General features: G+C 47.0%; 1 protein-coding gene across 1 annotated transcript in view; it reads left to right on the top strand.

Moving 5' to 3' along the window:
- Nucleotides 1–26,378, top strand: part of ANXA13 (annexin A13) — a 73,336-nt gene that overhangs the window by 42,550 nt on the left and 4,408 nt on the right. The window contains exons 4-9 of the mRNA XM_075316200.1: nucleotides 12,295–12,465; nucleotides 15,563–15,596; nucleotides 15,677–15,756; nucleotides 17,551–17,619; nucleotides 21,862–21,963; nucleotides 23,236–23,311. Of these exons, the coding sequence (XP_075172315.1) occupies nucleotides 12,295–12,465; nucleotides 15,563–15,596; nucleotides 15,677–15,756; nucleotides 17,551–17,619; nucleotides 21,862–21,963; nucleotides 23,236–23,311 (532 nt within the window). The remainder of the gene's footprint in view (nucleotides 1–12,294; nucleotides 12,466–15,562; nucleotides 15,597–15,676; nucleotides 15,757–17,550; nucleotides 17,620–21,861; nucleotides 21,964–23,235; nucleotides 23,312–26,378) is intronic.

The raw sequence follows: 26,378 nt of genomic DNA, 5'->3' as shown, positions 1-26,378 counted from the left end.
CGAGCGGCCAATGAGGCGCTTGTCGCGGGAAGGACAGAATTTTGGAGCAAGACAGACAGACAGACAGAATAAGGCAATCATATATATAGATAGATTATATATATATATATATATATATATATATATATATATATATATATATATAATCTATTAGTATATGCGGTATATATAGTGAGATGGGGTCTCTGGTGCTTGTAGTACTGTGAGACTCATTAGGACATACCTGCCTACTCACATACCTATTGTACCATCACCCATTCCCTGTAGACTGTGAGCCCTCGCGGGCAGGGTCTTCTCTCCTCCAATACCAGTCTGTTTTGTACTGTTAATGATTGTTGTACGTATACCCTCTTTCACTTGTAAAGCGCCATGGAATAAATGGCGCTATAATAATAAATAATAATAATACTGTGTCGCCAGGGTTAAGGGGATACCCAGAACCGGGCCAAGGGGTCGCTTCTGGTAAGGGGATCACGGTGTCGTGACCCGGTCTGTGCTCCCTGGTTCCACAATAAAAAGGGGGGTTATGTTCGTGACGCCACCAGTGGAATGTGATCAGAGATGACCACCGCTGCTGCAGAACCTCCGGGGTGATGGAAGGCAGCTTGAGATGGGACGGCTCCCCACGGGTAGAGCCTTTTCCCCGGGGCAGTGTGTTAGTCTATGGGGGGAGTGCAGGACACGAGCACAATAAACAGGCAGACTCACGGTTTTGCAGTTTCTTTGTCTTTTACTGATGATGGTATTCAGCAGAGTACTGTCCACGGAGTCTGTGAGGGGTTCAGGGTTTCTCCCACCCAGCCGGGCCGTTTTGGCTACCTTGCCTGCACTGTGTGTATGTGGCCCTGCTGCTGTGTGAACTAGGCAGCCGGCTCTGCTCTGCTCCTAGGTACCGACCTGACAGGCAACTCGAGTCCTTCCTAGTATGTTCCTGAACTCTGCGTTTGTTGCTGTGTCTGTGGTACAGATAGAGAATGTGGAATCCTCACTTCTCTGGTGGTAACTGTACAGTATGTAACCTGCAGTCTCGTATCCAGCATCCGTTCTGTGTGCTCCACTGGGGTGAGCTCTGCAATGCTCTGCCTCCCAGGAATGTTCCTCTGTGTGCTCTGTCTCCTTCCCTCAGACCCTCAGCTAGGCCTGGAATTGGTCAGTGGATCCTGAGGTGAGCTAAAGCCAGCTTCCAACCTGCAGATCCTTTCTCCTCAGTTCTCTGCACTGAACTCACAAACTGAAACTACTGACCATTTCCCCTTCCCACCAGAATATACAGGGAAGCAGCTTGGTCTCCCCCTTCTGGCCAGGAGGTCTTGGTGTTGTGTGTGGGGAGTTAACCCTTTGTATTGTTACTGTGGTAACCCTGGGGTGCCACATTCCCCCTTAGTGAAGAACAGTACTCCGGGACTGTGAAACAAACAAACAAGTTATCACAACAATTATATATATACAGAGTCTCAAAAGGAAAAAATACAAAAACCTTAAAGCTCAAAAAGAGTCTAAAATGTTCAAAAATATATAAGTGTTCATACAGTATAGTCTCTGTAGGTACTGGGCTTTTGCTCTTAACGTTGCAATTATATAAACATTTAAACAACCAAACGCTTCTTACAGGTGTCTCTACTCTGGTCGTAAGTGCAGTAGGCCTCACGGCCCTCGCGCCACCAACAATGTGATCAAGTTGTAACTCTCCGTGCTGCCACCTTACCCCACTCTTCTCTCACCTTTTCTGTACACTAAACTGTTACGGTTTTTCATATAAACATTATAACATATGTACATTTTATATGCAATTCCACATTAGTTTTTATATCTTGCTGGTATCTGACCCTGAGTACTACGCTGTGACCTGCGTGCTGCTGGTGTACTGGGTGTACTTAGCATAATGGTGTGAGTGGAAGTGTACCTATTTGGTGTTTCTGGTACTTGTGAAGATGGGGGGCTGACTGTAGGACTGGCAAGCTCACTGGGACCAGGAATCTGTTCTTCCTCTACGGTTTCGACTTCCAGTTCTTCTTGTCTTGAGACTTCTTGTGGTACGAGTTCTGATGCCGGTTCCGCCACTTGAGGGAAGGCGATCATTGGGACTACTACCGCTCCATAGTAATTTGGCCATGTTTTTGGGAAATCTCCTAAGACTGTATGGAATACATCTTTTTCCTTCTTGACAGGTTGTACCTGTACGGGTAAGGTGACTTCTGGTGTCTTCAGGGTTTCAGGACACGGTTTGAGTTGATCTCTTGACACGACAGCTGATGTCCTTCCTTCATCCTTACTGATGAGACACACTTTGGGATTATCCATACTGGATGGTAAGACTGTATATGGGGTGGTTTCCCACTGATTATCCAATTTGTTTGTGCGCCGTTTCCTCTTGAGAACTTGGTCACCAGGTTGCAATGGGGTTGCTAGACCATGCTGGTTGAAGGTTCTCTCCTGTCTTCCCCTAGCTTGTTGGAGACTTTTCTCTACACACTCTTGTACTTGGCGATACTGCTGCTGACGTAGGGTATCCCAATTGGATTCTTGAACTTCCGCATCTGGCTTCAGAATTCCCATATCTAAATCAATTGGCAGTTTACCGGGCCTTGCACGCATGAGGTAAGCGGGGGTGCAGTTTGTAGAACTCACCGGGACATGATTGTACAAGTCCACCAAGTCTGGCAATTTCTCTGGCCATTGATTTCTTTCTGACTCTGGTAAGGTCTTCAACAGATCAATCACAATATGGTTCATCTTCTCACATAAGCCATTTGTTTGGGGATGGTATGCTGTTGTGCGGATCTTTTTACAGCCATACATGTTGCAGAATTCTTGGAAGATCTGTGATTCGAAAGCTGGACCTTGATCTGCAAGGACTTGTTCTGGGTAACCATGGGGTCTGCAAAAGTACGTCTGGAATGCTTTAGCTGCTGTTCTAGCTGTAAGGTCTTTCACGGGTACCACCACTAAGAAGCGTGAGTAATGGTCCACGATGGTTAAGGCATAGACATAGCCGGACCGGCTTGGTGACAACTTGACGTGGTCTAATGCAACTAGCTCGAGTGGTTGCTTGGTTACTATGGACTGGAGTGGAGCTCTCTGGTTCTGTTGATCCTTTCTTCTGAGGTTGCACGGTCTGCATTTTCTACACCAATCTTCAATTGATTTTCTCATGCCAACCCAGTAGAATCTTTCTCTTAAGAGCACTTCCAACTTTTTCCAACCAAAATGACCAGCACCGTCGTGGTAAGCTTCCAGAACCATCTTGACGTCTCTCTTGGGCACGATGATCTGCCAGACCAACTCATGTGTTTTTGGATTGGTGTGCCTTCTACAGAGCTTCCCTTGGTACAGGAACAATTTACCTCTCTCTTTCCAGAGATGTTGTGTCTCAGCTGGGGCATTCTGATTAGGGTATGCACCTTGTTGTGTAAGCAGTTCTTTCACTAGCTTCACAGCTGGATCGCTGTCTTGTGTGTCAGCCCATCCGTGGTGTGCTAATGGGTTGAGAGTTGCCTGCTGTTGTTTTTGGTAGACACTCGGTTGATACTGTCCCACCTTAGGACGGTGAAAGGCCGGCAGCTCAATTTCTTCCAGTCCCTCCGGTTCCTCTTCCACGTTCCCCGAGTGTGGCATCCGGGATAAGGCATCTGCATTCCCATTCTTGTGGCCTGCCCTGTACTTGATGACAAAGTTGTAGTTTGACAATCGGGCTATCCATCGCTGTTCCAGCGCACCTAATTTTGCAGAGTCCAGGTGGGTCAACGGATTGTTGTCAGTAAAGATGGTAAATTCTGCAGCTGCCAGGTAGTGTTTGAAACGCTCTGTTACAGCCCAAACTACTGCCAGTAGTTCTAACTTGAAGGAGCTGTAATTCTCTGGGTTTCTTTCTGTAGGCCAGAGCTTCCTGCTTGCAAAGGCAATAACTTTCTCCTTGCCTTCCTGGTTTTGAGACAATACTGCTCCCAGTCCTACGTTGCTGGCATCCGTGTACAAAATGAAGGGTTGATGGTAATCTGGATATGCCAGGATCTCTTCTCCTGTCAGTGCCCACTTCAACTTCTTAAAGGACTCTTCTCTCTCATCACTCCACTGGAAAGGAGGATTTCGGGCTGCAGACTTCTTTGACTGTCCTACCAGGATGTCTTGTAGGGGAGCTGCTAGCTTCGTGAACCCTTTTATAAATCTTCTATAGTAGCCCACCAGTCCCAGGAATTGCCTCACCTCTTTCACGCTGGTGGGTCTCGGTCAATCTCTTATCAAGGTAACTTTTTCAGGATCTGGTGCTACCCCTTCTGAGCTTACGACATGTCCCAGGTACTGTACCCTTGGCTTTAGAAGGTGACACTTGGATTGCTTGATTTTCATTCCGTATCCGGATAAGGCTTCAAACACTTCTGCCAGGTCTTGTAGATGCTGTTCATAGGTCTTGGAGTAGACTATGACGTCATCCAGGTACAGGAGGACAGTTTCGAAGTTCTTATGTCCTAGGCAGCACTCCATCAGTCGCTGGAAGGTACCAGGCGCGTTGCAGAGTCCAAACGGCATACAATTGAACTCACAGAGGCCCATCGGCGTGGTGAACGCTGTCTTCTCCTTGTCAGCCTCTGCCACAGGAACTTGCCAATACCCACTAGTCAGATCTAGGGTGGAAAAGTAAGTAGCGGATTTTAATGCAACCAATGACTCTTCTATCCTAGGTAATGGGTATGCATCCTTGTGTGTAATGCGGTTGATCTGTCGGTAGTCTACACACATCCTCATGGTCCCATCTTTTTTCTTAACTAGCACTAGTGGGGCTGCCCAGGGGCTACAACTGTCTCTTATTACCCCTGCTTCTTTCATTTCTTTGAGCATGTCTTTGGCGCATTGGTAGTGAGCCGGTGGTACTGGTCTATACCTCTCCTTTATGGGTGGATGGTTACCTGTGGGTATAGTGTGCTCTACCCCTTTGATCTGCCCAAAGTCTAATGGGTGTTTGCTGAATATTTGTTCATATTCTTTCACTACCCTGTATACTCCATGCTTTTGATGGGAGGGTGTAGAATCGGTACCTACATGTAGCTTTTGGCACCAATCCTCCAGCTTTCCCTCTGAGCCATTGTCCTCCACCTGACTTGACCGCTTCAAGGGCTCAATGGTGGTGATGGTGTTGTTATCAACCGTATATAGCTTAGCCATGGTAGCATACTTTGGTAGGGTGACCTCATCTTCCCCACAATTTAGAAGGCGTATTGGCACTCTTCCCCGATGTACCTCAACTATTCCTCTGGCCGTCAGTACAGTGGGCCTACTGTCTGAGTACACGGGTTCTACCAGGGCCTGATAGTCTCGCCCTCTGATGCCTATTGCAGCTCTACACAAGACCAGCATTTCTGTTTTGGGAGGAATTACAATAGGTATTGGGTCACTTACCCTTGCACTGCCAATTTCACCTCCTGACATTTCCACCTGCTGCTTCAGCATCAAGGCTTTAATTTCCTTCTGCAGGAGTCTCTGTTGCCCAGGTTTGGCAGTCTCGGCGATCTGCTGCAAGACAGTAATTACCTCTGCAAAACAATTTTCAATTACATTCATTCCTAGCAGCATAGTTGGTTCACGTTCTCGCCGGTCAACATCAACAATGACAATACCCTGATTCTGCAATTCTACTCTCCCAATCTTAATGGTCATTTCTCTGAAACCAACCTGTGGTACTAATTCACCATTGCTAGCCCATATATTCAATGCAACATTAGATGGACCACTGCTAACGTCTGAATCAGCCCAGTACCTCTTATAAAGGACATGCGGAATTGATGTTATTTGGGAACCAGTGTCCAGCAAGGCGTTGAGCGGAATGCCATCCAGCACGATGGGGATGACTGGACGTCCCCCCACATACTTGTCGTGTCAGGGTGAGGGACCTTGAGAGTTCATTCCTGAGGAGTGGCCCGCCTCCCCAGGGGATCCCCATTTAAAGCACATTCACGGGCAAAGTGACCTGGCTCCTTGCAACGGCGGCAAATGGGCTGTCCATCCGGCTGGTAGCGGTCGCTGGGTCGTCCTCTCGTCGCTTGGTATCTCCTAGGCCTCATCCACGGGACATCCTCATTGCTGGTCGCCAGCTCAATCTTGGGTGCAGACTTGGATCCATGCAGCTCCTGGACGATTCTAGCCATGGAAGCAACAGTGTCTGTCAGGGCATCAAGCCTTTGATGGAGAGCCTCATTAGTGATCGGCTCCAGGTGGTTAGCAGCAGCCGCTGACATGGCCGATGTCACCGGCACTACTGGCTGCTGGGGTGCCGCTGTAAGGGGTTGAACAGAGTCTATATCCCGCGGCTCCTCCACCTGCTGGAGGCGGATGGCTCTATCCTTTAGCTGGGCAAATGTTAGTCCTGGATCCTGGATCACCATCATGCTCAGTTGTCCCCGGTGGGAAGGGGATGAGAGTCCATCCAGGAATTGGTCTATCAGCAGCTTATCTGCTCCAGGGGCTAAGGCAGGTTCTGCTAATTTAAGTGCTCTGAGCGCCTCCTGCAAGTTTAAGGCAAAGTCTCTTGCGCTCTCTCTAGGTTTTTGCTTGCATCCAAACAACCTCATTTTAGCCCGGCTGCCAGCAGTGGATTCAAAAGCTGCTTTTAGTCCAGCTATTATATGCTCTACAGTGTCCTTTGCATCGTCCGGCCAGGATGTAGCCTCCCGCTGGGCATTGCCAGTTAACTGTCCCATAAGCATACCAACACGCTGAGCTTCTGTCAGGGGGTACATGCTGTAGTAGATTTTTAGCTTTCCGATAAAGTCATTAAGTGTGTTGGGCTCACCTGAGTACTGCGGCAGCCACACTGCACCCGGGGTGTACGGCATCAGGAACGGCATGATAGGTGCCGCTGCACCGCCAGGTACAACAGCGTCTCCCTGCTGCGACATCTTTGCGCCCCCTTAGTTAATTTCACCAGTCTTCTTGACAGCAAGCCTGGGACACTTTTCTGCGTTTTCGTTCGGGTCGCAGCACCGAGCGCACCTCCTCTGCAAGCGGTGGGCGGAGTCTTAGTTTAGGCGCGATGTTTTCCTGCGCGTAGCAGCTAATGGCGCGATTAAAGATGACGCCTGGAAAATTTTACCAATGATGTTTTTGGATTTTTCCAGGTATCTTTGCAAAGTTTAAAGTCCGTTCTTTGTTGCAACAATTCACAGTGCAAGTCTTTTATGCGATGCAATAAGTCTTTACAGGCACACGTCACCCGGGTTGCAGCCGGGTCCAGTCCGCATCCTGTTCGTGACGCCAAAGTTGTGTCGCCAGGGTTAAGGGGATAGCCAGAACCGGGCCAAGGGGTTGCTTCTGGAAAGGGGATCACGGTGTCGTGACCCGGTCTGTGCTCCCTGGTTCCACAATAAAAAGGGGGTTATGTTCGTGACGCCACCCGTGGAATGTGATCAGAGATGACCACCGCTGCTGCAGAACCTCCGGGGTGATGGAAGGCAGCTTGAGATGGGACGGCTCCCCACGGGTAGAGCCTTTTCCCCGGGGCAGTGTGTTAGTCTATGGGGGGAGTGCAGGACACGAGCACAATAAACAGGCAGACTCACGGTTTTGCAGTTTCTTTGTCTTTTACTGATGATGGTATTCAGCAGAGTACTGTCCACGGAGTCTGTGAGGGGTTCAGGGTTTCTCCCACCCAGCCGGGCCGTTTTGGCTTCCCTGCCTGCACTGTGTGTCTGTGGCCCTGCTGCTGTGTGAACTAGGCAGCCGGTTCTGCTCTGCTCCTAGGTACCGACCTGACGGGCAACTCGAGTCCTTCCTAGTAGGTTCCTGAACTCTGCGTTTGTTGCTGTGTCTGTGGTACAGATAGAGAATGTGGAATCCTCACTTCTCTGGTGTTAACTGTACAGTATGTAACCTGCAGTCTCGGATCCAGCATCCGTTCTGTGTGCTCCACTGGGGTGAGCTCTGCAATGTTCTGCCTCCCAGGAATGTTCCTCTGTGTCCTCTGTCTCCTTCCCTCAGACCCTCAGCTAGGCCTGGAATTGGTCAGTGGATCCTGAGGTGAGCTAAAGCCAGCTTCCAACCTGCAGAGATCCTGTCTCCTCAGTTCTCTGCACTGAACTCACAAACTGAAACTACTGACCATTTCTCCTTCCCACCAGAATATACAGGGAAGCAGCTTGGTCTCCCCCTTCTGGCCAGGAGGTCTTGGTGTTGTGTGTGGGGAGTTAACCCTTTGTGTTGTTACTGTGGTAACCCTGGGGTGCCACAATACCTCCACCCATGGGTGTGTTTCAGATCTTATAATGGTGTCTGTTTGACACATGGTCAGTGTGTGGAGGCTGCTATGCCTCTGGAAGGATTCTCTGAGAGAAGGAGGATCCACTTGTTCGGATTGGGAACGGACTGTAAAACAGGGTTGTGTTCCATTGAAGCCGTAAGAGGCCTTATAATCCTGCTGGACGCTTAAAGTGAAAGTGCTCCTGTTTGCTACCTCGAGAAGCAAGCTCAAATGAGTGGTTCTCCACAATATACTGTATATATATATATATATTTCTATATATTTCATAGACATCCAATGTACCAGTCATTAGAAATTTAGCATAGAAGCCATATGAAAATTAGCACTGGGGGCGTGTTAGTGTGCTTAGAAAAAGCAGACACACCCCAAGTGCACTCCCAGCAGGGGCGTAACGACCACGTTCACAGCGGTCGCCATTGCGACGGGCCCGGGAGGTTAGGGGCCCGCAGGCGCCCGGCAGATCAGCAGCCTGCTCCTTTCTGTGAGAGAGGAGCTGCGCTGTTTTGCCGCAGACCACGCGGCGCGGCGGCCGCTATATGACCCGGTCGCCGCCGCTGACACCAGGATTCCCTGCCTGATGTCAGCGGTGGCGGCACTGGGCTCCCATCACCGTGCTCCCCTCACCGCACACTGCTTTGATATTGCATAGAGCGGCCGGCACCGCTCTATGCATCATCATTCTTCCCCCGTGCCTGCGTAATGACGTCACTCCTGTGCGACTGCTGTGTGTGGTGAGAGCACAGAGCGCAGGAGGATGCCACGGTGGAACGAGGACAGAAGTGAGGACGAGCAGCGGTGAAACAAGTAGAGGTGAGGACAGAGCTGCGGTGGAAGAAGAGAGGTGAGTACTTGTTTTTTTATTTATTTTTATAAATCAGTGAGTACACGGGGAGGCTGGCAGCAGGACACATGGAGTCCTTGGGGTGGGCCTGGCTGCATGACACATGGAGGCCTGGGGGGGCTGGCTGCATGACACATGGAGGCCCTGGGGGAGCTGGCTGCATGACACATGGAGGCTCTGGGGGGGCTGGCTGCATGACACATGGAGGCCCTGGGGGGGCTGGCTGCATGATACATGGAGGCCCTGGGGGGGCTGGCTGCATGACACATTGAGGTCTTGGGGGGGCTGGCTGCATGACTCATGGAGGCCTTGGTGGGGGGGAGGCTGGCTACATGACTCATGGAGGCCTGGAAAGGGGCTGGCTGCATGACACATGGAGACCCTGGGGCGCTTGCCGCATGACACATGGAGGCCCTGGGGGGGCTGGCTGCATGACACATGGAGGCCTGGGGGGGCTGGCTGCATGATACATGGAGGTCTATGGGGCTGCATTATACATGGAGGTCTATGGGGCTGCATAATAAACATGAAGACCTTATACATGGACTATATGGGTGCATTATACATGGAGGAGTATGGGGCTGCATAATACAATATGAAGGTTTATGGGGCTGCATTGTAATACATATAGGACTATGGGGGCTGCATTATAATATATGGAGGACTATGGAGGCTACTATATACATGGAGGACTATGGGGGTGAGTTATAAAACATGGAGGACTATGGTGCAGTATAATATATGGAGAACTATGGGGTGAATTATAATACATGGAGGACTATGGGGTGAATTATAATACATGGAGGACTATGGGAAATGCATTATAATACATGGAGGACTATGGAGGTGCATTCTAATATATGAAGGGTTATGTGGAACCCTTTATACTATATGGAAGGCTATGTGGGGGCCATTATAGTATTTGGAGAACTATATACGAGGGGGGACAAAGATACAAGCAGGGGATGGGAATGTTTTGTGCTGAGGGAAAAAGGCTCTTTCCCTCAGCACCCAGCTTTCCCAATGTCTGCTGTATATCTCAGCACCCAGCTTTGATATGGGAAATCTGGGTGCTGAGGGAATGATGTATAGCAGAGCATGGGAAAGCTGGGTGCCGAGGACAAGATGGATATCAGATCATGGGAAACCTGGGTGCTTAGAGTAAGAGCCAAGTGTCAGCATCATTAACCCGTACCCTAAGTGTTGGTGTTCTTGGAGGATGGGCCCCGGTCCAAATTTTGCACCAGGGCCCATCAAACTCTAGTTACGCTTCTGACTCCCAGTCTAATTTGCATATGGCTTCTAAATTAGATTTCTCATGACAGACACATCGTAAGTCTAGAAAAAAATGTAATATTGGGGGAACAAGTGCCTATCCAGCCGTGCAGATTTCCTTTAAAGGGAACCTGTCAGGTGCAATATTCCCCCCGGACCACGAGCAGTTCTGGGTGCATATTGCTAACCCTGCCTAAAGGCCCCGTTACACGCAACGACATATCTAACGATATGTTGTCGGGGTCACGGAATTCGTGACGCACATCCGGCGTCATTAGCGACGTCGTTGCATGTAACAGCTCCGAGCGAGTGTTAACGATCAAACATACTCACCTAATCGTTGAACGTTGACACGTCGTTCATTTTCAAAATCTCGTTGGTCGTTTTGGACTTAGGTTGTTCGTCGTTCCTGAGGCAGCACACATCGCTACGTGTGACACCCCAGGAACGACGAACAACAGCGTTCCTGCGTCCTCCGGCAATGAGGTGGGCGTGTCGATAATGCGGCTGCACTCCGCTCCTCCGCTTCTATTGGTCGGCTGCTGTGTGACGTCGCTGTGACGGCGCACGAACCTCCCCCTTAACAAAGAGGTTGTTCGCCGCCCACAGCGACGTCGCTAGTCAGGTAAGTACGTGTGACTGGTGTTAGCGATATTGTGAATCACGGGCAGAGATTTGCCCGTGACGCACAAACGACGGGGGCGGGTACGCTCGCATAGCGTGTAAAGCGGCCTTAACCTTCCCTGTATCTAGTAGCATAGATAAAGAGATCTTTAGAAAACTTATTTCTAAAGATCTTTTATCTTATGCTAATGCGCGCGGACTAGTCACAAGGGCGTTTTTCCCCTTAGCTAGTCAGCCCACATAGCATGCTAGCATGCCCCTGAGGGCATACTAACATGCTAATGAGTACGCAGCAACGCCACACATACCTCACTGTTCATGGCGGCCGGTGGAGGATGGATGCACACTAGTCATGATCCGGAGTTCTCAGCACTTCCGGTCCTTTAAAGCACTCCTTTTTTTTCAGTGCTGGAGCGGTGCTTTCAAATTAAGCCCTCTGCACTCGTTTTTTTGTTCACTCTCCGGCATCTTCACCTTTTTTCGGCGTCGCTCCGATCCATCTGCCAGTCAGAAGTTATGTCACAAACTCACAAGTCTATGAGAGTCAGAACGAGGGTTGTATTGAATTGTGACCTCAGTGTGCGGAGGGTCGGCGATACTGCTGCGGGCTCGTGGGGTATCACGGCGGCGGGTGCCATTGATCTGCCGGCGAGCTGCTTTGAATCTCGCACAATTTACGAGATTGACTTCAAGAAAATGGTTGCGGTGCTGTGCAGATCGACGCAATGTACTTAAAAAAATGTCCGTGGAGTCCTATCTGCGCGTGCGCCTCCTCCGCGGCCATTTTCTTGAAGTCAATCTCGTTAACTGCAGGAAATTCAAAGCAGCCCACAGTCCGCCGGCTCACCGCGCCCACAGTATCGTTGACCCTGTGCCACCACTGCCACCCCAGTAAGCCATATGCAGTTTGTAAGACGCACCCCCATTTTTCCCCAAGTTTTAGAGGAAAGAAGTACGTCTTACAAACCGAAAAATACTGTATTTTTTTTATTAAAGATTTGTCTGCGAGCCAGATGCGGCCATCAAAAGAGCAACATCTGGCTCGCGAGCCATAGGTTCCCGACCCCTGGTCCAGGACAATGGAGGAGTGCTGCACTCGCCTTTCTTCGTCAGTCCCATAAAGTATGAACTGAGTGGATGTGAAGCCTCCGCTCCATGCAAGAGCCCCTTTCTTCAGATCCCAGCAGTTGGAGCCCAAGTGATCAGCAAGTTGCCCCCTACAGATAACTTGTGATTTTTTTTTTTGGTCAAACTTTTGAAGCGGTTTTCTACATTTTTCCTTATACGTGATTTTTTTCTTCTTCAGGACTTAGAGAGCGTATTAAAAAGTGAACTGAGCGGCCACTTTGAGAAGACTGCCTTGGCGCTGCTTGATCGTCCCTGCGAATTCGATGCAAAGGAACTGAGAAAAGCCATGAAAGGGGCAGGAAGCAACGAGTCTCTGCTGATACAAATCCTGTGCACCAGAGCCAACCAGGTACAACGTCTCCGCTCATCACTCACTCAATGGCAGATTCTTCCAATGGATCCTACTTAATAGCTTCAATGCAGATACATAATATATGTAAAAGTTTGGAAAAATCCATTTTTTTTTTACCTTTTGATGTACTTAGCCCATATGCAGAACTATGTATCTCCATGGTTTTAAGGCCACTTTGCACACAGAGATAAATCTGCAGCAGATCTGTGGTTGCAGTCAAATTGTGGACAATCAGTGCCAGGTTTGTGGCTGTGTACAAATGGAACAATATGTCCATGATTTCACTGCAACCACAGATCTGCCAAAGATTTATCTCTGTGTGTGACGGGGCCTTGAGGCTAAAAACACTTACCGTAATGTACTCTAACCATGCCATCTGCTACTGCTTTAGGCTGTCCTATAGAGAGTAAAACAAGGGGTTAATAAATGGCTTCAGGATCAGACTACGCAGGGTTTGTTTGTAGTCTGTAACCATGGGAAAGAAGAGAGTGTGACAAGGGAACATAGTACTAGCCATGTGTTTCATACATAGCGTTACTATCCTGGATCATCTAGACCACAACAGTACAAGAAAGCTAGCTGTCAATATATTATCTACCCTCTGCTGATTCTGCCTCAGTCTACACAGCAAAGCAGATCAGTGAGTTGTGGAAAACATGAAATGTCAGGTTATTTTGGCTTACTGTTATTTTTAGAAATAATCCTATAAAAAATTAAGAGAAAACATTACAACCCCTCAAGAAAAAAAGTAATACACTATATATACAGTAGATATATATATATATATGCATCTCAATAAATTTGAATATCATCAAAAAGTGAATTCATTTCAGTAATTCAATACAAAAAGGGAAACGCACATGTTATATAGAGTCATTACACACAGAGGGATCTATTCCTATATATTATATAGTCATTACACACAGAGGAATCTATTCCTATATATAATATAGAGTCATTACACACAGAGGAATCTATTCCTATATATTATATAGAGTCATTACAAACTGAGATAATGACTTTTGGGTTTTCATTGGCTGTAAGGCATAATCATCAACATTAACAGAAATAAACCGTTGAAATAGATCCCTCTGTGTGTAATGACTCTATATAATATATAGGAATAGATCCCTCTGTGTGTAATGACTCTATATAATATATAGGAATAGATCCCTCTGTGTGTAATGACTATATAATATATAGGAATAGATCCCTCTGTGTGTAATGACTCTATATAATATATAGGAATAGATCACTCTGTGTGTAATGACTCTATATAATATATAGGAATAGATCCCTCTATGTGTAATGACTCTATATAATATATAGGAATGACTCTATATAATATATGCGTTCCCCTTTTTGTATTGAATTACTGAAATAAATGAACTGTTTGTTGATCTTCTAATTTACTGAGATGCACTTGTATGTATGTCTATATATAAAAAAAATAAAAATATATATATATATATTTATATATATACATATATATATATATACACACACAGTCATGACCAAAAATGTTGGCAGCCTTGAAATTGTTCCAGAAAATGAAGTATTTCTCCCAGAAAATTATTTTAGTTACACATGTTTATTTCCTTTGTGTGTATTGAACCAACAGGAAAAAAAAACATAGAAAAAGACAAATTGGACATAATTTTACAAAAAAAACCACAAAAATGTGCTGGACAAATTTGTTGACACCTTTCAAAAATAGTGGGTAAACAACTTTGTTTCAAGCTCACCTGTGGTAAATAACAGGTATGAGCAATATGAAAATCACACTTGAAACCAGATAAAAAAGGGAGAAGTTGACTCAATTTTTGAATTCTGTGTGTGTGTCTGTGTGTGTGCTACACTAAGCACGAAGAAAGCACCATTTTTTGGGACACATTTCTGATCCCCCCCCCCAATTAAATGAAAAAAAACCTATACATGTTTGCTATCTCTGAACTTATACTGACCTGGGGAATCAGATTGCCAGCTCAGTTTTGCCATATAGTGAACATGGTAAATAAAAAAAACCCAATAAAAAATTGTGGAATTGCACTGTTTTTTTGCAATTTCTCCTTATTTGGAATGTTTTCCCTGTTTTCCAGTACACTATATGGTAAAATTAATGTTTTTTCAAAAGTACAACTCGTCCAGAAAAAAACGAGACCTCATGCGGCTATGTTGAGTGGAAAATAAAAAAAGTTATGGCTTTTGTAAAATGGGGAGGAATAAACAGAAATGAAAAACAGAAAAATCACCATTTCTGGGGTACCATATACAGACTCAGCATTCAATTTTAGTGTAAAATCAGAGGACAAGTGGCAGAGATAAGGACGGACTAGGGGACTCAGCAGGGACTATGCATTTTGCCTGGTGTGGCACGTGTGGCGGGGGGCGTTCAGACCTACGTGAGTCTGATGCACTACAAAAACGCAACAAACAAAGGGGATACGTGGGGACACCATAATAGTGCTGGGCCCTGGAACTAGTGAGAGGGGTAGGTGGGTCACCTCCTATCCTCACCTGCAGCTATCCCTACTCTCCTAGCCAGTCCCTATACAGTCTCCCCATCTGTTACCAAGCAGGAATCTGAAACCCTAAGAAAACCCTACAGATGCCTTGGCTAGGGAAAGGCAGGTGAGGTTCCCTAGACCCCACTGCTGCACTAACAAGACACTAGGTAAGGTAAGACAAACAGGGTGGAATAGCAGCAAAAAGTATAAAGCTTGAGAGCAGGAAACCTCCACAGCAGAACCTTCCTCCAAGGCGGCCAGAGAATAATGAGTTTGTATCTTCAGCAAGGATTGCTGGGAAACACCTCTACTTAAACACTCAGCTAGGAACTGCTGGACAACAAAACTGACATTAACTCCAGATGAAACCATATTTAAATGAAGAGTCCCAGATGGAAATGAGGGATTCCAACTCAAAATTCGTCACTAGTCTCCAAAAATAGAGAGACGACCGTGACACATTTCTACAGAAATGAGGTGACTCTGTGACTTATGTGGTGCATCCCCAGAAAAGCAGACAGAATATGATGCTTTATTATTCCACTATGTATATACTTATCTCCATTGTTTCCATCTTTATTTTTCAGCAAATTCGAAACATAAAAGAGTCGTACAAGAAATGTGAGTACCATCGCTCCTCTGCAGTAACCCCTTGTAATGACTATACCCTCAGCTATTCATACATGGGTTTTTTTTCTCAGTGTTCGGCCGAGATTTGGAGGCTGATGTGCACAGTGAAACCAGCGGTTACTTCCGGAAGATACTCATCTCATTGCTGCAGGTACTTCTGTTACACGTCTTGTAGTCTTGAACTCTTGGTATCAGACATTATGCTGTCCGCGATACAGTGCATTTTATGGAGAAGTGCATCTGTCAATTCATTTGTGCCCATGGAGAGATACTGTGGAGAGAAGAATCCGCATGTTGGAATTCCAATGGCCGATCCGTTTATCAGAGTAGATATAAGCCACCGCCAGAGGAGTCTGACAGCGGCTTGTCATAGAGAACATGAGAGCAGTCTGCTGAGGCGAGTGTTCCTGCATGTGAGGGAGTTAGCTATCGAGCGAACGATCGTGTGTATGGAGGCCTTAAGAGGCTCCCAAATGTGCCCATTCAAGGGGCCAAACTCCATGCAAATAGAACGTGCTGAACTTCAGTAAGTTAATTCCCATCCAAAAAGCGCACTAGAGGTGGAGACATCTCTACGAAACTTTTTGCTGCTTCGGGCCTGTGTCCATCACCCCTGCTGCCAGTCGTCGACAAGGAGTCAGACACGCTACACCATAGTTCACTTAGCCAATCAGAATTTGTTTACTTTGATTCCTCACACTGTTATGGCAGATATGGCCTTCCTTCCTCTCCCTGAGGGGCACTACTCTTCGTTCTTTCCACCGCTATCTTGAATCTCGTCCTCAATACTTCGGAGTCTGTGTCTCCCTAATACCGCACACCTTCAATCGCTTCTGGGTCCCGATGACTTTCTAACTGGATGACTCTCTAAGCCCATTGTAACGAAAGCCGGGGAGTGGACCCACTGGACCGTGCACCGGACTCCCCTGTGGCGCCTCCTCGAACGAACCCCTATACTAGGACTGTCGGGCGTAACCCCAGAGGGCCTAGATGCACAGAAGCTGGGATCAGCAGGATTCGCAGGAGAGCGTCTTATAGAGTCTGTGGTGGATGCAGGACCAGATCTAGGACAGGTACAGGTTAAGGGGATCAGCCTGAAGTCCAGAATTGGAGACTGGGGCAGGTTAACGAGTTCAGGCTGAAGTCCAGAGGTGAAGGCTGGTGCAGGTTAACGGGATCAGGCTGGGAAGCGTGCTCAGGAAGGTACTCAAGATCTGTAAACAGAGAAAGAGTTACTCCAAGCACATGGCATAGAGGGACCTGAACAACTGGTGCAAGAGACAAGCTACAGGGACGCATTGAACAAGCAGCGGCCAAGGGAAATAGGAAGTCTTAAATACCCAAAGCTAATTAGTAGTCAGATCCCGAACAGCTGTGCTGGCCCTTTAAGTCTAGGTGAGTGCACGCGCGCGCCCTTTAGAGTGCATGTGTGAAGCCCGCAACCCCGAAGTCAGAGCTGAACCCACAGGAGGCGAGGCAGGACGCTGGAGTGCAGGTGGTTGCAGTGAGAGTGCAGCGCGACGTCGGGACCGATGGGGGAAAGGTATGGGCGAGGTAGCAGGAGAGCGACCTTGGCAGGGAGCGGGGACCCCAGGGGGTGGACGGCGTGGTCGAACCGGGAGCGTGACACCCACTGAGGTGAGCCGTAGGCTCCGGACCTTTGGAGGTTACCTCAGGGTTTCCTGACAGCCGTAGTTGCGATGTGTTGAGAGGGCGAGGAGAGGCTAGAAACAAATACAGTTAATGGCCTTTGGATAAGAAGTAGGCAAAATATCAGTCAATTCTGGGCACCACCTGCATTGCATGTGGCCAAATGTGGCAACGGGGATAATTTTTAATTATAGATATTATTCATTTTATTAAATATATGACAATTTTGAAATTATAAGAATCTTGACCTCCAATGCACTTTATGTATATATTTATATATTATTATTTATTTTAGGCAAACCGAGATGAAGGTTTGGATATTGATAAGGATCTTGCTGGTCAGGATGCCAAGAGACTATATGAGGTGAGTAACCCAAAGAGGAAAACCCTTTGACTATTGTCTCTCGTATGTATTTAGAGAGAAGACTAAATAGTTCTCCTGTCATGACAATGATTGTGGTGGTGCAGGCACTGTGTGGTGATATGCTTTTAGCCTTTCATATTATTGATTGTTGGGCACGATATGGCACTTATGTAGGTGCTTTATGACAGGATGGATATATATTCACTCAAATCATTGTACTGAAGAACAGAGATACATTATATGGACAAAAGTCTTGTGCCCCCTCCACATTAAAGTTGGAAGAACTTTTATGTCTTCCCATACTAAATCCATGGATATGAATACGGAGTCGGACCCCTTTGCAGCTTCCGGTCTTTTAGGAAGGTTTTCTATAACATTTTGGAGGTGACTGTGGGCTTACAATCTCCTCTCTAGTTCATCCCAACGGTGTTGGATGTGGCTGAGGTCCGGGTCATGATTTATCACCAAATTCCCCTAACCATGTCTGTGTGGTAGACCTTGTGCACTGGGCACAGTCATGGGGAACAGAAAAGAGTCTTCCCCAAACTGTTCCCACAAAGCTGGAAGCTACAATTGTCCACAATGTCTTGTGCTGAAGCATAAAGATTTCCCTTCACTGGACTAAAGACCCAATGCTGACCCCTGATAACAGCCCATAGCATTATCTTCCTCCACCAAACTACAGCAGGCACAATGCAGTCAGGTGGGTAATGTTCAACTGGCATTCACCAAACTCAGACTTGCCCATCAGACGCCGGATAGAGAATTGTGATCCGTCACTGCACAGAACACGTCTCCTCCAGAGTTCAGCTTTACACCGCTCCATCCAACACTCAGTATTGTGCTTGGTAATGTATGGGTCAGCATTGTGCTTGGTGATGTACAGCTCGGCATTGTGCTTGGTGATGTACAGCTCAGCATTGTGCTTGGTGATATACGGCTCTGCATTGTGCTTGGTGATGTACGGCTCTGCATTGTGCTTGGTAATGTATAGTTCAGCATTTTGCTTGGTGATGCATTATACTTGGTGATGTACGGCTCTGCATTGTGCTTGGTGATGTATGGCTCGGCATTGTGCTTGGTGATGTACGGCTCAGCATTGTGCTTGGTGATGTATGGCTCGCATTGTGCTTGGTGATGTACGGCTCAGCATTGTGCTTGGTAATGTACGGCTCTGCATTGTGCTTGGTGATGTACGGCTCAGCATTGTGCTTGGTGATGTACGGCTCAGCATTTTGCTTGGTGATGTACGGCTCAGCATTGTGCTTGGTGATGTACGGCTCAGCATTGTGCTTGGTGATGTACAGCTCGGCATTATGCTTGGTGATATACGGCTCTGCATTGTGCTTGGTGATGTACGGCTCTGCATTGTGCTTGGTGATGTACGGCTTTGCATTGCGTTTGGTGATGTACGGCTCTGCATTGTGCTTGGTGAGGTATAGTTCAGCATTGTGCTTGGTGATGCATTATACTTGGTGATGTATGGCTCGCATTGTGCTTGGTGATGTACGGCTCAGCATTGTGCTTGGTGATGTATGGCTCAGCATTGTGCTTGGTGATGTACGGCTCAGCATTGTGCTTGGTGATGTACAGCTCAGCACTGTGCTTGGTGATATATGGCTCGCATTGTGCTTGGTGATGTACGGCTCAGCATTGTGCTTGGTGATGTACAGCTCTGCATTGTGCTTGGTGATGTACGGCTCAGCATTGTGCTTGGTGATGTACGGCTCAGCATTGTGCTTGGTGATGTACAGCTCGGCATTATGCTTGGTGATATACGGCTCTGCATTGTGCTTGGTGATGTACGGCTCTGCATTGTGCTTGGTGATGTACGGCTTTGCATTGCGTTTGGTGATGTACGGCTCTGCATTGTGCTTGGTGATGTATAGTTCAGCATTGTGCTTGGTGATGCATTATACTTGGTGATGTATGGCTCGCATTGTGCTTGGTGATGTACGGCTCAGCATTGTGCTTGGTGATGTATGGCTCAGCATTGTGCTTGGTGATGTACAGCTCAGCACTGTGCTTGGTGATATATGGCTCGCATTGTGCTTGGTGATGTACGGCTCAGCATTGTGCTTGGTGATGTACAGCTCTGCATTGTGCTTGGTGATGTACGGCTCAGCATTGTGCTTGGTGATGTACGGCTCAGCATTGTGCTTGGTGATGTATGGCTCAGCATTGTGCTTGGTGATGTACGGCTCAGCATTGTGCTTGGTGATGTATGACTCAGCATTGTGCTTGGTGATATACGGCTCTGCATTGTGCTTGGTGATGTACGGCTCGGCATTGTGCTTGGTGATGTAGGGCTCGGCATTGTGCTTGGTGATGTATGGCTCGGCATTGTGCTTGGTGATGTACGGCTCAGCATTGTGCTTGGTGATCTATGGCTCAGCATTGTGCTTGGTGATGTACGGCTCAGCATTGTGCTCGGTGATGTATGGCTCAGCATTGTGCTTGGGGATGTACAGCTCTGCATTGTGCTTGGTGATGTACGGCTCAGCATTGTGCTTGGTGATGTACGGCTCAGCATTGTGCTTGGTGATGTATGGCTCAGCATTGTGCTTGGTGATGTACGGCTCGGCATTGTGCTTGGTGATGTACGGCTCGGCATTGTGCTTGGTGATGTAGGGCTCGGCATTGTGCTTGGTGATGTACGGCTCGGCATTGTGCTTGGTGATGTACGGCTCAACATTGTGCTTGGTGATCTATGGCTCAGCATTGTGCTTGGTGATGTACGGCTCAGCATTGTGCTTGGTGATGTACGGCTCTGCATTGTGCTTGGTGATGTATGGTTCGGCATTGTGCTTGGTGATGTACGGCTCTGCATTGTGCTTGGTGATGTACGGCTCTGCATTGTGCTTGGTGATGTATGGTTCGGCATTGTGCTTGGTGATGTACGGCTCTGCATTATGCTTGGTGATGTACGGCTCTGCATTGTGCTTGGTGATGTATGGTTCGGCATTATGCTTGGTGATGTACGGCTCAGCATTGTGCTTGGTGATGTACGGCTAAGCATTGTGCTTGGTGATATATGGCTGCAGCTGCCCGACCATGAGCTCCCGACAGTGCATTGCTTGTGCTGATGTTACCAGAGGAGGTCTGTACTCTGCAGTTAAACAGAGCGGTTGTGACGTTTCTGCCCCTTCACAACTTTTCAGCTTATTCACAGTAATTTTCCTCCTTTTGAAGCCCCTACATTCCACTTTCATTGCACCCATAAAGTATAATGTCAACAAAAGTGCCCATCAAACACAGTATGATACCCCCACAGTGAATTCCTCTACAGTACCCTCCACATTCATAGTATGATGACCCTACTGTATTCCACCTCAGCTACCCGGCAAAGTATGGGGACCCTAACACAGTACAATTCCTAACTGTGACCCCATACAGCCCTCTATGAAGTATAATGGCCCCACACCTCTCCACATTGTATAAAGGCACTCACTAGCCCTATAAACAGTATAATAGCCCACACACAGCCCTCCGCACAGTATGATGGACCCTCACACAATTCTTGACACTGTATAATTGTTTGTATATAGTATAATGGACCTCAAATATCCCTCCATAAAGTATAAAGGCTGCCTCATAGCCCTCCAAATAGTATACTGATCTCCACATAGCCCTACAAATATTATATTGGCCTCCAAAAGCCCTTCAAATATTAAACTGCCCCCTACATAGTATAATGGGCCCTACATTGCCTTCCATATAATATAATGCATCCTACATTATCCACACTCGCCGGCATTGAGGTCCTGCGCAGGCGCACTTTGATCTACTCTGCTCAGGGCAGATCAATGTATTGTAGTGCGCATGTGCAGGATCTCAATGCCGGCGAGTGTGGATGACGTAGGACGCATCATGCACCCAGGTTTCAGAAGGAGGACAAAGATGGCCGAAAGAGGAGGCAGCGGTACTGGAGAACGGAGACATCCATCCGACCAGTCTGCACCACCCCTTAGGTAAGTATTATAAAGTGATTTTTCCGTTCTACACAGCGGCCTGGGCTCTTATATACAGTAAGTTAGAATACTGTATATAAGAGCCCACTGGTGGTGGCCACAGCTTATAGGCCCCAAATCTGGTGACAGAAGGTACGATGTGTGTCCAATACTTTTGTCGATGTAATGTACCTTTCTTATTGAAAGAGTAGGATTCCTTTGTGAGGACTGATCCTATACAATAGTTTATGGGTAAATATCTCTCGCTTATTCCTTTTCTTTTCTTCCCTAGGCTGGTGAAGCTCGATGGGGCACGGATGAGTCAGAGTTTAATGTTATCTTGGCAACAAGGAATTACATGCAGCTGAGAGCCACATTTAAGGCCTATGAAATTGTAAGTACCGGGAATATTGATTTCTAGAGTCGGCCATAGATATAAAGACTTTCCTCATTATCCAATAAAAGGACACAATATTTAGGAGAACGGGCTAAATGTATATATGGGCCAGCATATGTAGTTCTGTATAAATTGAGCATCCGGTATGGGGTCTTTATAAATGGCACACCAAATCTGGGGGGTGTATTAATGGAGCATCCGGTATGGGGGTCTTTATAAATGGCGCACCAAATCTGGGGGGTGTATTAATGGAGCATCCGGTATTGGGGTCTTTATAAATGGCGCACCAAATCTGGGGGGTGTATAAATGGAGCATCCGGTATGGGGGTCTTCATAAATGGCTCACCAAGTCTGGAGTCTGTATAAATGGAGTATCTGGTATGGGGTCTTTATAAATGGCAAACCAAATCTGGGGTCTGTATAAATGGAGCATTCGGTATGGGGTCTTCATTCATAAATGGCGCACCAAATCTGGGATCTGTATAAATGGTGTATTCGGTATGGGGTCTTCATTCATAAATGGCGCACCAAATCTGGGGTCTGTATAAATGGAGCATCGGATATGGGGTCTTTATAAATGGCGCACTAAATCTGGGGTCTGTATAAATGGATCATCTGGTATGGGGTCTTCATTCATAAATGGCACACCAAATCTGGGATCTGTATAAATGGTGTATTCGGTATGGGGTCTTCATTCATAAATGGCGCACCAAATCTGGGGTCTGTATAAATGGAGCATCAGATATGGGGTCTTTATAAATGGCGCACTAAATCTGGGGTCTGTATAAATGGATCATCTGGTATGGGGTCTTTAAAAATGGCACACCAAATCTGGGGTCTGTATAAATGGAGCATCGGATATGGGGTCTTTATAAATGGCGCACTAAATCTGGGGTCTGTATAAATGGATCATCTGGTATGGGGTCTTTAAAAATGGCGCACCAAATCTGGGGTCTGTATAAATGGATCATCTGGTATGGGGTCTTTAAAAATGGCACACCAAATCTGGGGTCTGTATAAATGGAGCATCCAGTATGGGGTCTTTATAAATGGAGTATCTGGTATGGGGTCTTTATAAATGGCGCACCAAGTCTGGGATCTGTATAAATGGAGCATTTGGAATGGGGTCTTTATAATATAGTACACCCGCTTTTCCCAATCTTCATACTACATCTATGGTAGAAAGTCATAATACAGTATATATAAGTATGTAATAATCCGAACTGCTCCCAATAATTAGATGAAATCCTGTTTTTGCTTCTATTGTAGCTACATGGAAAAAATATTGAAGACGCAATCAAAAGTGAAACATCGGGAGACTTGAAAAAAGCTTATCTCACAATCGGTACGTGTGATGAGAATATATATTGACTTCATATTTTCCATTTCCATCAGGTTCATACAAACCAAATGGTTACTTCACAATTGAAACCTCCCCTCCCAGCTATGGACACACGGTCACTGATTTTATCACTGACTACAGAAGATAATCCCCAGATTTTAAGATCTTAAAGGGAATTTGTCACCAGGTTTTTGACACCTATTCTGAGAGCAGCATAATGTAGGGGCAGAGATCCTGATTCCAGTGATGTGTCACTTACTGCTCTGCTTTGTGTAGTTTTGATAAAATCACTGTTTAATCAGCAGGAGCTTATCATTACAGGACTACTTGGCGTGCTGCAGGTAGTCCAGCATATAAATGAGCTAGATCTGCAGTGGAGAAAACAGTGATTTTATCAAAAAGTACTTGATGTCCATTGAATAACTTAATACTTAAAGATACAAATTGAACTTTTTTTTGTTATAAGGCCATGTGCCCACGGAAGATCGTACCTGTGGACTTTTGTGCAGGTAATTCCGCAGGTTCACACAGCAACTCCCATCCATTGCTGCGGTATATCTGCGGAATTGTTGCGGTAAACCTGCGGAAACAGAGTGCGGATTTTGTGCGGAATTCCCGCCCTGTATCGCCATAGTGGAAAGGAAGGAATAATTGCTCATGAATAATTGACATTCAGTTACATGCAGCTGCAGGAAATCCGCAGAATTTTCCGCAGCCACAAATACTGCAGCATTGATACAGCACACACCAAATCCCATAGGATAACATGGGGAGTGTCTGTACTTGCGTAAACCTGCGGATTTATCTGGAAAATCTAGAAAATCTGTGGATTTTCCGCAGCAAAATGCGCAGTTACTTTCTCGTGTGGGCACATAGCCTAAAGGGGGCTTTACACACTGCGATATCGTTAATGTTTTATCGTCGGAGGTCACGTTGTTAGTGACGCACATCCGGCGTCATTAACGATATCGCAGCGTGACACTGACTAGCGACCTTAAGCGACCTCAAAAATGGTGAAAATCGTTCCCCATGGAGAGGTCGTCCCAAAACCAAAAATCGGTAATGGTTGATTATCGATGTTGTTCGTCGCTCCTGCGGCAGCACACATCGCTGTGTATGACACCGCAGGAGCGAGGAACGTCTCCTTACCTGCTGCCGGCCGCAATGTGTAAGGAAGGAGGTGGGCGGGATGTTATGTCCCGCTCAGCTCCGCCCCTCCACTTTCATTGGCCGGCCGCTTATTGACATCGCAGTGACATCACTGTGATGCCGAACGCACCTCCCCCTTGAAGGAGGGATTGTTCGGCGGTCACAGCTACGACGCCGACCAGGTAAGTGCGTGTGACGCTGCCGTAGCGATAATGTTTGCTACGGCAGCGAACACACGATATCACATGCACGATGGGGGCGGGTGCTTACACGCTCGATATCGCTAGCAATTGCTAGTGATGTCGTAGCGTGTAAAGCCCACTTAAGTGTTCAGAAAAAATCATATCTTTCTTATGTGTTAAAGAAAGGCTCCATCCGTCTGTCCCCTGCAATGCCTCCTTTTTCCTGCGGGAGTGCTATACAGATCATTCACACTCAGATTTCCATCTGTTAGGCTACGTGCGCACGCTGCGGATTTACCGCAAATATTACCGCGGATTTGCTGCAGAAAATGTGTCTAACATTTCTGCAGTCAATCCCCAGCAAAACCTATGGCTATAAATAAAGGCTGTGCGCACACTGCGTTTTTTTATACCTGCGGATTTACCCGCGGATTTTCTATGTGCCCACAGGACTCTGTACTCGTGGATTTTGCTGTGGAAAACCTGCGGATTTATCTGGATTTTCCAGATAAATCCGCAGGTTTTAGCAAGTAAAGACACTCCCCATGTTATCCTATGGGACATGGGGAGTGTCTGTGTCCATGCTGCGGCTACGTGCGGCTGCGCAATATGCTGCGGAATATACTGCGGATGTCTCGCAGCCGCACGTAATTGCATGTCAATTATTCCTGCGGAAATCCCAGCCCTCCACTATGGAGATAGAGGCCGGGACTTCTGCAGGTAAGTCGCACGAATGTCCGCAGGTTTGTTTACCTCAGATATTTTGCTGGAATCCCGCAGCTATGGCTGCTGTGAAAAACCTGCGGACATACCTGCGGATACATCCACGGATACAGTCCTGTGGGCACATAGCCTTTTCCACAGGTACCTGCATTTTTGCCATAGATAATGGTAAAAATCCGCAGGCACCAACCTACGGAAAATCCGCAGTAAATCCGCGGCAAACCGTGGCAAAACCGCATGCGGATTTCGTTATGGATTTTTACTGCAGGAGCGGGATTCTTTAAGAGGGTTGGGATTTTCCTTGAGAAAAACTCACTTTCTTGTGCGCACATAGCCTAAACCTCCCAGCACTAATACCACCCATAACAAGTAATTGACGGTAGGACCCACAATTGCGCAATTATTAAAGCCCCTTTAAAGAGAGTAGATTACGGTATTAGCCGCACGGACGTGAAATAATCCTGTTTATACAATAATAGGCTATTTGCACACAGATCAAGCTGCGGGGGCGGCGGGGCACAGACCACTTTTACCCGCTGACACATGACTCATACATAGACATTACATGGGCCAAAAATAACATTTTTGGGAACGTCGTCAGCGCAATCTCACGCATGTCCTGACCCGGTCCTGACCCGGATCCTTTTCCCAGCGGAGCGCTGCTAATGTCTGCAATGTTATAATCACATTAATGTGGAAATCATTCTGCGGAGTTCCTGGTCATTACCGGAGTAATTTGTATAATCTGGAGTAAATGTAACTCTAATATTTCCTTGTGTCAGCAGCTCTGTGATACATTGTAGCCCGAGAATACATGTACGATAAGGAGCTACGTGCATGCTGGGAGGAGTATGGCAGCAAGTGTGCAATTATCCTGCAGCGCCTCCACAGGAGAAATGAAGCATTACAGATATTACCCATCAAATCCCTTAAATCTCCGCAATGTAATATCACATGTTTAATGTGCGGGTATACGGAGCAGGCTCAGGAGCTGAGCCTGCTGCTCACAGGACACA

The sequence above is a fragment of the Anomaloglossus baeobatrachus genome, chromosome 6 (assembly GCF_048569485.1).
Source record: "Anomaloglossus baeobatrachus isolate aAnoBae1 chromosome 6, aAnoBae1.hap1, whole genome shotgun sequence".
NCBI classification, from domain to species: domain Eukaryota; kingdom Metazoa; phylum Chordata; class Amphibia; order Anura; family Aromobatidae; genus Anomaloglossus; species Anomaloglossus baeobatrachus.
This window is presented reverse-complemented; position numbering and strand designations above follow the sequence as displayed.